The sequence below is a fragment of the Necator americanus genome, chromosome V (assembly GCF_031761385.1).
Source record: "Necator americanus strain Aroian chromosome V, whole genome shotgun sequence".
Classification (NCBI taxonomy): domain Eukaryota; kingdom Metazoa; phylum Nematoda; class Chromadorea; order Rhabditida; family Ancylostomatidae; genus Necator; species Necator americanus.
In genome coordinates this window covers 30,659,572-30,670,424 of record NC_087375.1, presented here as the reverse complement: position 1 = coordinate 30,670,424, position 10,853 = coordinate 30,659,572, and the positions used below count along the sequence as shown (strand labels likewise).

Sequence of the window (10,853 nt, the reverse complement as noted above, 5' to 3'; positions counted from 1 at the left end):
AGTAACGAGAATCAGAATTAAAGACATCAGCAATGACTGAATGTAGTTTTGTAAGCTTTGCTGGTTTGCAGATCTTTTCTGGGACAGCGCAACATCATCGATTATCTATTTCAGTTGCCGTAGTTGGACGGTGGCCGAAATACACAATTTTTATTTCTTTCTATGAGCAGTAAGTCAAACAGTTTGGCGGATTGCTCCTCCCGTTACTATATTTTATCTACCTGAACAGACAAATTCTGCTGCCTGTAAACAATTGCACCAGAAGTGCTCCTGAAAACGTAGCTACATAGGTCAAGATTCCATCGATGAACTGACCTTGTTTCCCGTTAAACTAATTAACAAGTCTCATTCTATTGACACTTTTCAAACATTTTTTTATTCTCTCGAAAAGCATATTTCTGAGTTTTACGTCCACGTCTTAATCATTCTTTATTGCACCAATTTAAATTAATTCCCATGTAGCAGCTTAGTCGAAATTGATACTCCATGAAAGTGAACGTAATTAGTGAACCAGTGGGAGTGATATTTTTATAATTAATTTCCAAGTTAAAACAAACAAAGTAAACGATAATTACTTTTACGGATGGATCTGAAGTTTAGTCTGATCGAAGTCGTTATTTCGAATCTATTAAAATTTCACAACTACGAAAAGTAAGTGAATTATTAGTCCTTGGGACCTTCATGTTATTCCGATGGAAAGAACAACAATGATCTACATTAGCACTCTTCTTCCAGAAGATCCCTAACATTAGTCGCCTTACTCTTTTGAATTTCTTTCTCTTCTTGTCGCACCCATCTAATTTCGTCAAGATTTCGGTTCCGTCTGGTGATTTTGGATTCCTGTCGTCAATGAAAACGTCTAGTTTGGGGAGCGGCTGAATAGCGTTAAAAAAGCCAATGTTCCTCGCATCACATACCAAGTGTGTCGAAAAAGTTCAATCATTCATAGACCTGAGGATTTTTGATCGTGCCTGTAGTGGCGGCATGGCAACAATAACAAATATGCGAATTATAAGTAATTAATGCATCTATATACACAAAATAAAATCCCCGTAGTTATTAAGTCAAATTCTGCTTGTTTCTGAATGGTCTCCCTCTGATGGGGAGAACGCGCGATTGTCCTGTCCAGGAGTTGGCAGTGCTACTTCGTCTTGTACACTTAGAATTACTGGTGCGGGTTTGAGAACACCTAAATTGTCAGCAGTTTTGACAATGTCACGAATATTCCACAGCGAGCTAAGACTTACCCATATATTCCTTGAATTTGCGGTTGTCCCGTACAAATGTATATGCAGCAACAAAGAAGAGCAAAGTGCTAACTATTAGTAAAGCATTCGGGAGATAGAACGAGATTATCAGTGAATGGAAATGGGCGTACGGAGAAGAATCGTCGCCTCGTATCGCATCCGAAATCTTAAATTAACACAATTGCTTCGAAAAAAAAAAGAAAAACAACATAGATGACCGTTTCGGTACCAACAACAACCAACAAGACTCCATTATTTTAGTAGACAAACTGAATACTGTAAATGAACAAACCAGTCCTATAATGTAAGGCCCTGATGCGTCACCGAAAAGATGCGAGATCAGTATTTGCCAGGAATTTGCGGCATTTCGTCGAGATGGTATCACCACTGCCTAGAAGGTATTGAATTAGTCTATTGGAATTAAGTAATAATCTAATATCTAATAATGTAATGAGAAGGAGAAGAAAAATAGTAATAATAATAATAATGATAGTAAGCTATCGATTATAATAATAATAATAGTAATAATGAGTCCGAGATGGTCGTTGCCAACGATAATGAAGTAGAATGGCGATCACAGTCCTTTGACCTTCCCCGCTTTAACGTATTCCTATCGCTGTCAACTTTTCTGAACCCTTTGCAACCTGATTGAAAAATTGAAATGTGCAGAAGCTAGGAGTTGTTACTGTACCACGTCGCATTTCATTCTAACCACCGCCCAGTTCTTCTCAGCTAAACCGTACGGTTCCAGAAAAGAAACTTCAAGCTTCTATATCAATCGAGCCTCAACTGAACTGAACTCGAACACGTCCAACGACCGACATGCAGAGTGCTGGACAAAGAATTCCGATTCCGTCGGTGGTTCGGCTTTGTTTCTAAGAAAAAAAGGATGGAAAATCTTGCAGAGATGATGGCATTAGCGCATTTGTGCTAAAATTTCCTCCGACTTTAAGGACGAAGATTGTCCGAAATGACGAAGATCTACGAGCTATCCATCACCAAACTCAAGAATTACTGAGCTAGCTCAAAAGGAGCATAAGTGGTTCGTGTGATGTAAAAAGGTTTAGAGCTGATCGTAATAGATTGGCTTACCGAACCTCACGAAGAAACTATAGGAGATAAACAAGCTGGCTTTAAAAAACCTTTTTTTTTTCTCTTTCCTTCCCCTCAATCATCTTTTCCCTTTCCCGATGAATTCCAAGAAAGTTCGCACGATTAATTAACAATATGAATAGAAGAATACTGCTGTAGTTCGAACATTAGCCAGATGTACTTCACTGTTTGAAGTCAAAATTGGCGTGAGACAAGATGCTGTAGAGGGGCTCTTTTTTTTGAATTTCACTGTCGAGGACATCGTGTGTAGTTGAGCAGTGTGCCGCCGATGTCGTTCCAGCACCATTAGCACGTCTCTTGGTCGATATCGAGTACGTCAACAATGTAATTATATTACCTTCAATAATAAACACTTCGCGGCAACATGTTGTGAAACTCGTATCGAAATCAGCTGCAGTACAGAGTTTGTTGCACAACCTATTGAAGTCTTGAAAAAAAGACTGCAGACGCGGATAAAATGTCTGGCGTTGATCAATCCGCAAGGAATCCGCCACCACGTTTACTTCAGTTCGGAACCGTTTGAGACTCACAAACGTATAATCGGCCAACACAATGACTTGTGGGGCCGATTTGTCAAGTTCGTGTTTTAATCCTCCCAAACAAGATTAGTACCAATTTATCGACCCCAAAGGTAGAAGGTTTGGTGTGTTTGGAACCTACAGTCAATCGAGCACACAGCGGAACCTCTTTTCGATTGTGCTTATAAGCGCACTTTAAAATGTGGATAAGTTCTGTTATTTGGCCTGTATTCTCAGAAACGATGGAAGCTATGGATCGGAGACTTGCGCAGAAAGTGATGACACGTGGAAAACATTGACATTTTGCCCGGCCTTTGGAAATAGTCGCAGAAAACCGTTTTCGCTTCCCTGGTCACGTTATAAGTGGATCGTCTGATCGTTTTGTACAAATTGTCCTGAGGATGCTCTTAGACTCGAACTGGAAAAGATCTCCCGGTCTTGAAAGAAGGTTCTGAACTTAGGTGGCGAAAAAAAGGAAGGCTTGGCGTTGACAGCTCAATCGTGACGTAACGTTCTAAAGATTATGGATAAATGGATTGTATGCGAGCTATATCAGAAGAATAAACAGGATGAACTCAGATATGTTTGAGGGCAACACATAGGACAACATAGGAGGATAGGATGCGGATAGTCACTGCCATAACATCCGCCAGCCGGTCACGTCAAGTAAGTAAGGTGCTCCAACAACTCAAATTCTCACTTTAGACAAAATCAACTTCGAATGAAGCAAGAGGAGAGAGAGAGTCTTACTTGGCTGTAGAGCACGTATATGTTGAGTTCCAAGAATGTAATAGAACGAAATGAAAATGCGAAGCTAAATCAAAGAAAACTTAGGAGAGCCCTTTTCCACTAACCATGAGCATGTCGACATTTGTGGCCCAGTTGAAACATGTCGCTGTGATTGTGACGAACATGAGAGCCTAAAGATTACCGTAATATTTGAAAATATGAAATCTGCATAAAATATGAGTTTTAATCTCAGTCTTTATATGCCTGGAAAAACTAAAGTCTATTTATTTGAGAATCTTTGCACACCGTAAGATTTCTTAGTTCAAACAGCATTGTGTTTGTAGTTGTCACGAGCTACTAGGAATCTTACCTGCAGGGCTTACTGATTACAGGAAAGTTCCTAACTAGTATGTATGTACCAACTGAAGGTAGCGTTCCGGAAAATTTTCTTTTTTGGATTCATCGCCGATCAGTAGCAGGTAGGGTTTTCTACGTTTGCACGTGTCAGCAGTATCAGGAACGAAAAGGAGAAAATCGTGCAATTCTAGGTAACAGAGGTCATGGTTTTCCTGATGAACCAATCCTTTCATCGAGGCCATTTCATTGCCGATCTACTCTATGCACAATACTTTCACAAGTCGTGAAAGAATTGTCTCGTCAGGTGAACTGAGGACACTGATACTTCTAAAGCGTATATATATATATATATATATATATATTCATTTATTTATTTATTTAAAGGCATGTTTAGTGTTTTCGTACGATTCCTACAAGATATCTGTCTACTACCACAGAAAACACAGCATTAAAAATTTTCCCGAACGCTTCCGTTTAGTACAGATTTTCTATCTTATTTTTCTATCTTAATCTATCTTTCTATCTTATTTTTCCAAGAAATGACTGAACCAATCCAGGCGAACTTTTGTCCGTAGCAGAATAAGTCTTCTTTTATCAAAACGACTTATCAGTTGTTTCGATCATATCAATAAACCAGACGCAGCATCTTCCACAAAAGACGGAAATCGGATGATCTGTTCATTCACTACTGTCTAGAGGTAGATATTTCTTTGGCAAACATGTTTCTTGTGTAAACAGCTCAAACAATGTCAAATTATCTGACATTTAGGGAACACTTGTTCTTCGCTGAATAACTGTTGGATTGCATTGGAACTTATAAACTGTACTCTGGCCCAACTCAGCGATTATCGCGGATATCGCGTCATAGAAGGAGGCGAGATCTCGAGCAATGGCAGTCGAAATAGGAATCGTAACAGCGAGAGGTCTTCTCTTGATCTTCTGCGGTCGATTAATGGCATCCTTATCATTACTAACTTACTTAAAGGCATCACCCCATATATCTGGGGAGGTACGGATTTCAGGTAGATAATGCCTATACGAGGTCGATGTGGAAAAAAAGGCGATTCCGACCATTTCTCCCTAATTGCCGTAAAAAGACGACCCGGAAGATGCGGCGCATCCACAAGGCTGGCGCGCTCCAATCGAACTCGTTGTAGAAGGTAGCGCCCCGAGACGCCCGAAGCCACAGCTTCCGGGCCGTTTTTTTACGGCGATTGGGAAGAAGTGAGCGGGATCCCACCCGTTTCAGCAATCTACGATCCCGTATAGTCTTTGACCATCGGAAATCCATATCATGTCAGACTCGTGAAGTGATGTCTTTAAGTTAAAGATGATAAGGATCAATCGACCGCACAATAGTAAGTAAGTATTTTTATCATATATGTAACAATAAATGTATTACTTCCTAATGTTATATTCTATAGAGAAGGTTCCACCAACGGTGTTCCTTAACAGCGATAAGTACTATCACAAGGATGTAATCCAGTTGGATAGGACCAACAAAACAACTTTTGAATCTGTCATTTTTAACGGGGCCCATCTTCGCGCCAGAGACTTTGTCTTTCCTTACAATTTTCCATGCTTATCAAATATAATTACCAGTAAATCCTTACCCATGCTCCTGGCAAGCTCTTCGGAATCAAATGAAATGATGCATACAAGGTCGGCACTCCGATAAGGGCACCGATTCCACAGATAATCGGATCTGATCGGATGGTTTGCACGTATTTAAATGGTCCGTAGCCAGTGCGAAGAAACTGAATCAACCGATAATTCTCAAGAACTTTAGAGTTCAGGGAGAGAGAGACATTCTGTGTAGACTTACCATAGAAAGAGTAGATCCAAGACCAACACCGGCAATACCTCCGACGCATGTAATGACTCCAAAAACGAGATTAATCCTAAACAAGAGATAGGCAGATAATATAAGATCTCGAGAGATTTCCCTGCAATGATTTATCTGTGTAAAAGTTGAACTCACTGAGCTTTCGCATCTGGATTCAATAAATTTGTGCTATTCAAGCCCTTCCTGTACGCTTCGTTGTGTTCGATAGCCGTTGGCGCCCACCATGTCAACGTTCCCACAACGAAAACGATCGCTGTGTAACCAGCAGTAGAGAAAACGTATGTAGGGCTTAAAACTTCTGCTTTCATAGTGAATTCACTACATTAACAGTAATCGGTTGACCGTACTTTGTGACCAACGATTTGATGTCTTCCCAATATCTGGTGGTCACCACAGCGTTTGCAATTTCGCCTTTTTTTCGTTCAGCTGCACCTCTTTCCGGTTCTTGGATGAAAGCGATGATCATTACGAGGCAAATAATTCCTGGAAACAAAAATCTAATGTTGAAGTTATTTGACGATGATTTTCTTCGGATCAAAAGATGGCAGGCGCTAAACTCGTTATGCTTGAAAGCTTTATTAAAGGCATCACCCCACGAATCTGAGGTGGTGCAGATTTCAGGTGGAGTATTCGTATACGGGATGGGAGACTATGGAGAGGGGGGTGATTCCGTGCATTTCTTCCTAATTGCCGTAAAAAACGGCCCGGAAGATGCGGCGCCGCACAATGCTGGCGCGCTCCAGTCGCACTCCTTGTAGAAAATAGTGCGCCAGTACGCCTGAAGCCGTATCTTCCGGGCCGTTTTTTACGGCAATTAGGAAGAAATGGACGGAATCACCCCCCTCTCCATAGTCTCCCATCCCGTATACGAATACTCCACCTGAAATCCGTACCACCTCAGATTCGTGGGGTGATGCCTTTAATTCAGCCATATGTTAACGAAATGGTTTTACGGTATGGCGCAATTAAAATGAAAGAATTTGCCATTACAGAATGACTTACCAAAAATGGCAGTGACACGAACTCCCCATGTCCAATGACCAGTAAGTGCGGCCACATTGGAACCAACGATGAAGCCCAAACCGCTGTAATAAGCCGAATAGTTCAGAGAACTCTATTCACGCACCCTTCAGCTCATATAAAAAGCTGGAAATGATTTTTGAGAACAAAAAACTAGCGTTTTATAGGTCTCATATACTTTCTGAAACGTCCTGTAGAGTATTATCAAACCTTGACCAACCCCACTAACTATTTGGTGGATTTGGACATTATTTAATGTTGTTTGACTATAAGAAAATTGAGCAGGATAGGTTTTTTTTCTCACCGAAGGTTTATGGAGGTCCACTGTAGAGACAAAAGATTTCAATACCATCTAGGCTTGGGACTTTGCTCATGCGATAACTGTTTCAAATTCCTAATTATATCATTATCTGTCTAGTTGGACATACCTTCCACAAGGAATTGCAAAGTAGAAAACCATCAACATTCGGCTCCTATTCTGACCAGTAAACATATCGGCAATAATTGACGGCGAAATTACCGCATATGATGCCTCGCCGACGCCAACAATTCCTCGCAGCAAGAGGAACAACCAGAATTTCTTCAAATGAAAAGAAAAGATTAATAACATTTTTACTAACTACTAACCAGTACATGCTGTTAATGTTTATAGCTCGTTTCAGTGGTCCGAGAATGGATGTGCTACGTGTAGCAGCTTACAGCACATGTTGACGTACTTCTCAAAATAACCGTCGTATTTTCGGAATCACCCGATCAGAATGGAAAATAAAAGGATAAATTCACTAGCGTATCAATCCACTTGGGATGCGCCAGCGCGTTTTACTGGAATTCGTAAGCATTGAGGTTGTGGAAAGCAAGTTGGCCTATCCATTGACTTATAGGGGTCAGCCGATCATTAAGTCAGTGTTTTTATCCTCCCAGACAAGTTTTGGTGCCAATTTATCGACCCTAGAGGGATGAAAGGCTTGGTTGGCATTAGGGTGGTTTCGAACCATCGACCGCGTGGCTACAACGGACCTTTAACCGACTGCGCAACACCCGCCCCGGATGGAAAATACGTTAATTTAGATGCACGAGTGCAATTTCTCTAGCGAGCAATCTCACAGAGGGGTCAATCGCTGCATCATTTCTATAGTCAGGTCAAAACGACATGAAGCACAGTACAGTTGCGTAGGCGGTTGCGCTCGAAGCGGTGCGGTGAAGCGTAGGGGGTCAGGATCTAGCTGGGACCCTTGCTTCCACCGTTTCTCGCTGCTGTTTTCAATGGTTCCATCTCGATTCCTACCGCTTCCTGCACCGCCCCGCTTCGAGCGCAGCCGCCTATGCAACTATACCGTGCTTCATGTCGTTTTGACTCCAATATAAGTGACCCGCACAGTAAATAATTAATTGAAACGGGTTATGGAAGAAAAAACAACAAAAAAAAACAAACATCAGCTGGAATGAATGTTGAGGCAAACACTGTCGCTACCCATATCGCTATTCCAACTACCATTATCCATTTTCTATTATATCTGAAATTCGGCAATTTACTGTTCCGAGAGAACAACTGAACAAATTTTATTCAAATTCACTCACCTGTCACCTAAAAAACCAGAAACTGGTGAACAAACCATAAAGAACGCCATAAATACGGTTTGTAATAGACCGCCTTGGGCATCATTAATATTATAAAAGTCTTGTATGTTAGTTAAAACACCTGAAGATATCAAATATTATTTCAAGTTATTCTGAATTGATCCGAAAAATTTACATTACTTTTCCATGAGAAAACTAACCTGCTATAGTGTATCTATCCATGTAATTAAGTAGATTTATGCTGAATAGAATACAAACACTAACTATGATCCTGGGATTCTGGAAGAATACTTTAGTAGCAAAGAAATTAACGTCATTAATTAAGGTGAGAAGTGTGATTTTCTGAATATTCCAGATAATCTCAAAAGGTGAAAGAAATGACTAAACGAGAAAAATTGGTGAGCTGAAGTTTGGTCACTCAGCTAACATTTTTCTGGACTCACTGACGTCTCTTGTATGTCACTATGATTTATTATTCCGCCAATGAATTTGCAAGAAATCCGTCTACGACAAGTACAAATTTTTGATGCGGTGACGACGTAAACCTTAGGTTTATTCATATTTACTTATTTATTAACTATTTAGTTGATTATTTTTTGTAATCGAATTAGTGAAACGAAAGTGGAACTACCTACATATTTCAACATTTCATTCTAGCACTTATTCTACTAAACTACTCTTTTTTGATGGTGTTTGTTTTTGTTTCTGATTTTTGATGCTATCTCTCTTACAGAACAATTTCCCACTTAATTTTCTGCTTCTTTACCAACTACCTCGTGGATGAAAAATATGACGATTATGCTCCTGAAAGTGTTTTTAATAAAATGTCCCATACCTTAAACTCAGATTGAGATTCCCCGTCCGATGAGGTCTTATCTGGTAATGAATTGTCATCGTTGATATATCCATTGTCAATGTTTGAGACCTTCTTGTCATTCATTGCTGAAACGATAGAAGAAACGGTAGGGCATTGAGAGAAGGAAGTATGATCCGAAGGAATCAGCTGGAGAAAGGGGGCAAGAAAGAGAGAGAGAGAGAGAGAGAGAGAGATAGAGAGAGCGAGAGAAATGAGAGGATTGTTCACAAACGGTTAGGAAAATCCTTCCCTGACTTTGTCATATTCTCCTGCTTCTCCTTTTGAAAAAGAAAACTATATATTTACAAGATTGCTTGGTTATTTCTCTGAAGTCGAAATCCTCCAATATCACATTAGATGATGCTATAAACAACGGGGCTCATTATCCCTTTCTTATTTTTCGAAATGGAGTTATAGAAAAGTTTTCATGATCCAAAATGTACTAGTTTTTTCCTTGCCAATCACAATGTTAAATCACAACTAAAACAGGACCGAATAGTTCAATTAATCAAGTGTTAATATGTGAAACAAATTGTTTTCTATTCCTCTCTTTTGTGAACAAACGTCGGAAAAATCTTTTAACTTATCCTCGTAAAACTGAAGCGAAACTGTTTCTTCCATTATGCAACTGAATATGTCATATTCAGTTTTATATATAAGGTGTCCAAAAGTATTTTTAGTAAATTTATTTTATTCTCTTTTTTTTAAATATAGGTAACTTTGCCAAAATTAAAATTTCAACGAATGTTTTTGGAAAAGAACTCCATGTTAGCATTCCATAAACTTTGAGCTGCAAAAAATCATCAAATTCTCTCCTTCTGCCTTGATGTAACCCCTCAAAAGCGTTTTTGCGAATTTTTGCGTTTTCGTTAGGGCAGACTAAAAAAAACTAATTAATCAAATTATATTCCATCAAAAAGAGTAAAAATGAGAAAGTAGAGCTTGGAAGGAAACAAAAACCGGGAACAATGCTTTCCGGGTACATTCCACTATTAGTATATTTATTTTATTGTTATTTCTACTACTATTATAGTGCACACTATACATTAGTGTAATTTTTCTACAATAGTCACAATATGCAGGTTATGGAGCAATGAAATGTAACACATCAATCACTTCCTGACACCTTTCAAAGATAACGAAATTACTGTACGTACAGTAATATCAGGAAATCAAATAGAAAAAAGCTTAACATTGGGATTACAGAATGGAAGCAGTGTAACAGCCTCCATTGCTGAACCTCTTGTGCAGTTCGAGTTCAACATTTTGCGATCAAAATTCTACTTATCTCAAATTTAGAGGATCCTTCGGAAATAACACAATCCATCCGATTTTAAAAAGCATTTACAACTTTTGAACCATCGCTTAACAGTAACAAAAAATTTATTATCTATTTATTTCTGTGGATATTTTTGGTATTTTTAATACTACACCCGCCCTAGATATTCCTGGAATGGCTGCACGAAAAAAAATTGAAAAAATATAGTCGGTCTGGTAAATAGTGAAGAAAAAGGTTGATTAAGAAACAAAAGAAAAAAGTCAAAAGGACGCTAGAATGAAATGAATGAAAGTAACAGGATAAACGCGAT

The 10,853-nt window shown here is 39.2% G+C and overlaps 1 protein-coding gene across 1 annotated transcript; it reads right to left on the bottom strand.

The window, feature by feature from the left end:
• Nucleotides 1–1,064: 1,064 nt before the first annotated feature.
• Nucleotides 1,065–9,348, bottom strand: RB195_015700 (uncharacterized protein; the record flags this gene model as incomplete). The annotated part of the gene is made up of 14 exons (XM_064206536.1): nucleotides 1,065–1,189; nucleotides 1,248–1,413; nucleotides 1,540–1,638; nucleotides 3,733–3,798; nucleotides 5,578–5,721; nucleotides 5,790–5,865; nucleotides 5,946–6,098; nucleotides 6,158–6,293; nucleotides 6,813–6,895; nucleotides 7,259–7,410; nucleotides 8,263–8,344; nucleotides 8,409–8,529; nucleotides 8,609–8,687; nucleotides 9,244–9,348. The coding sequence occupies 14 exons, from the start codon at nucleotides 9,346–9,348 to the stop codon at nucleotides 1,065–1,067; spliced, it is 1,587 nt and encodes a 528-aa protein (XP_064062417.1).
• Between the last annotated feature and the right edge of the window lie 1,505 nt (nucleotides 9,349–10,853).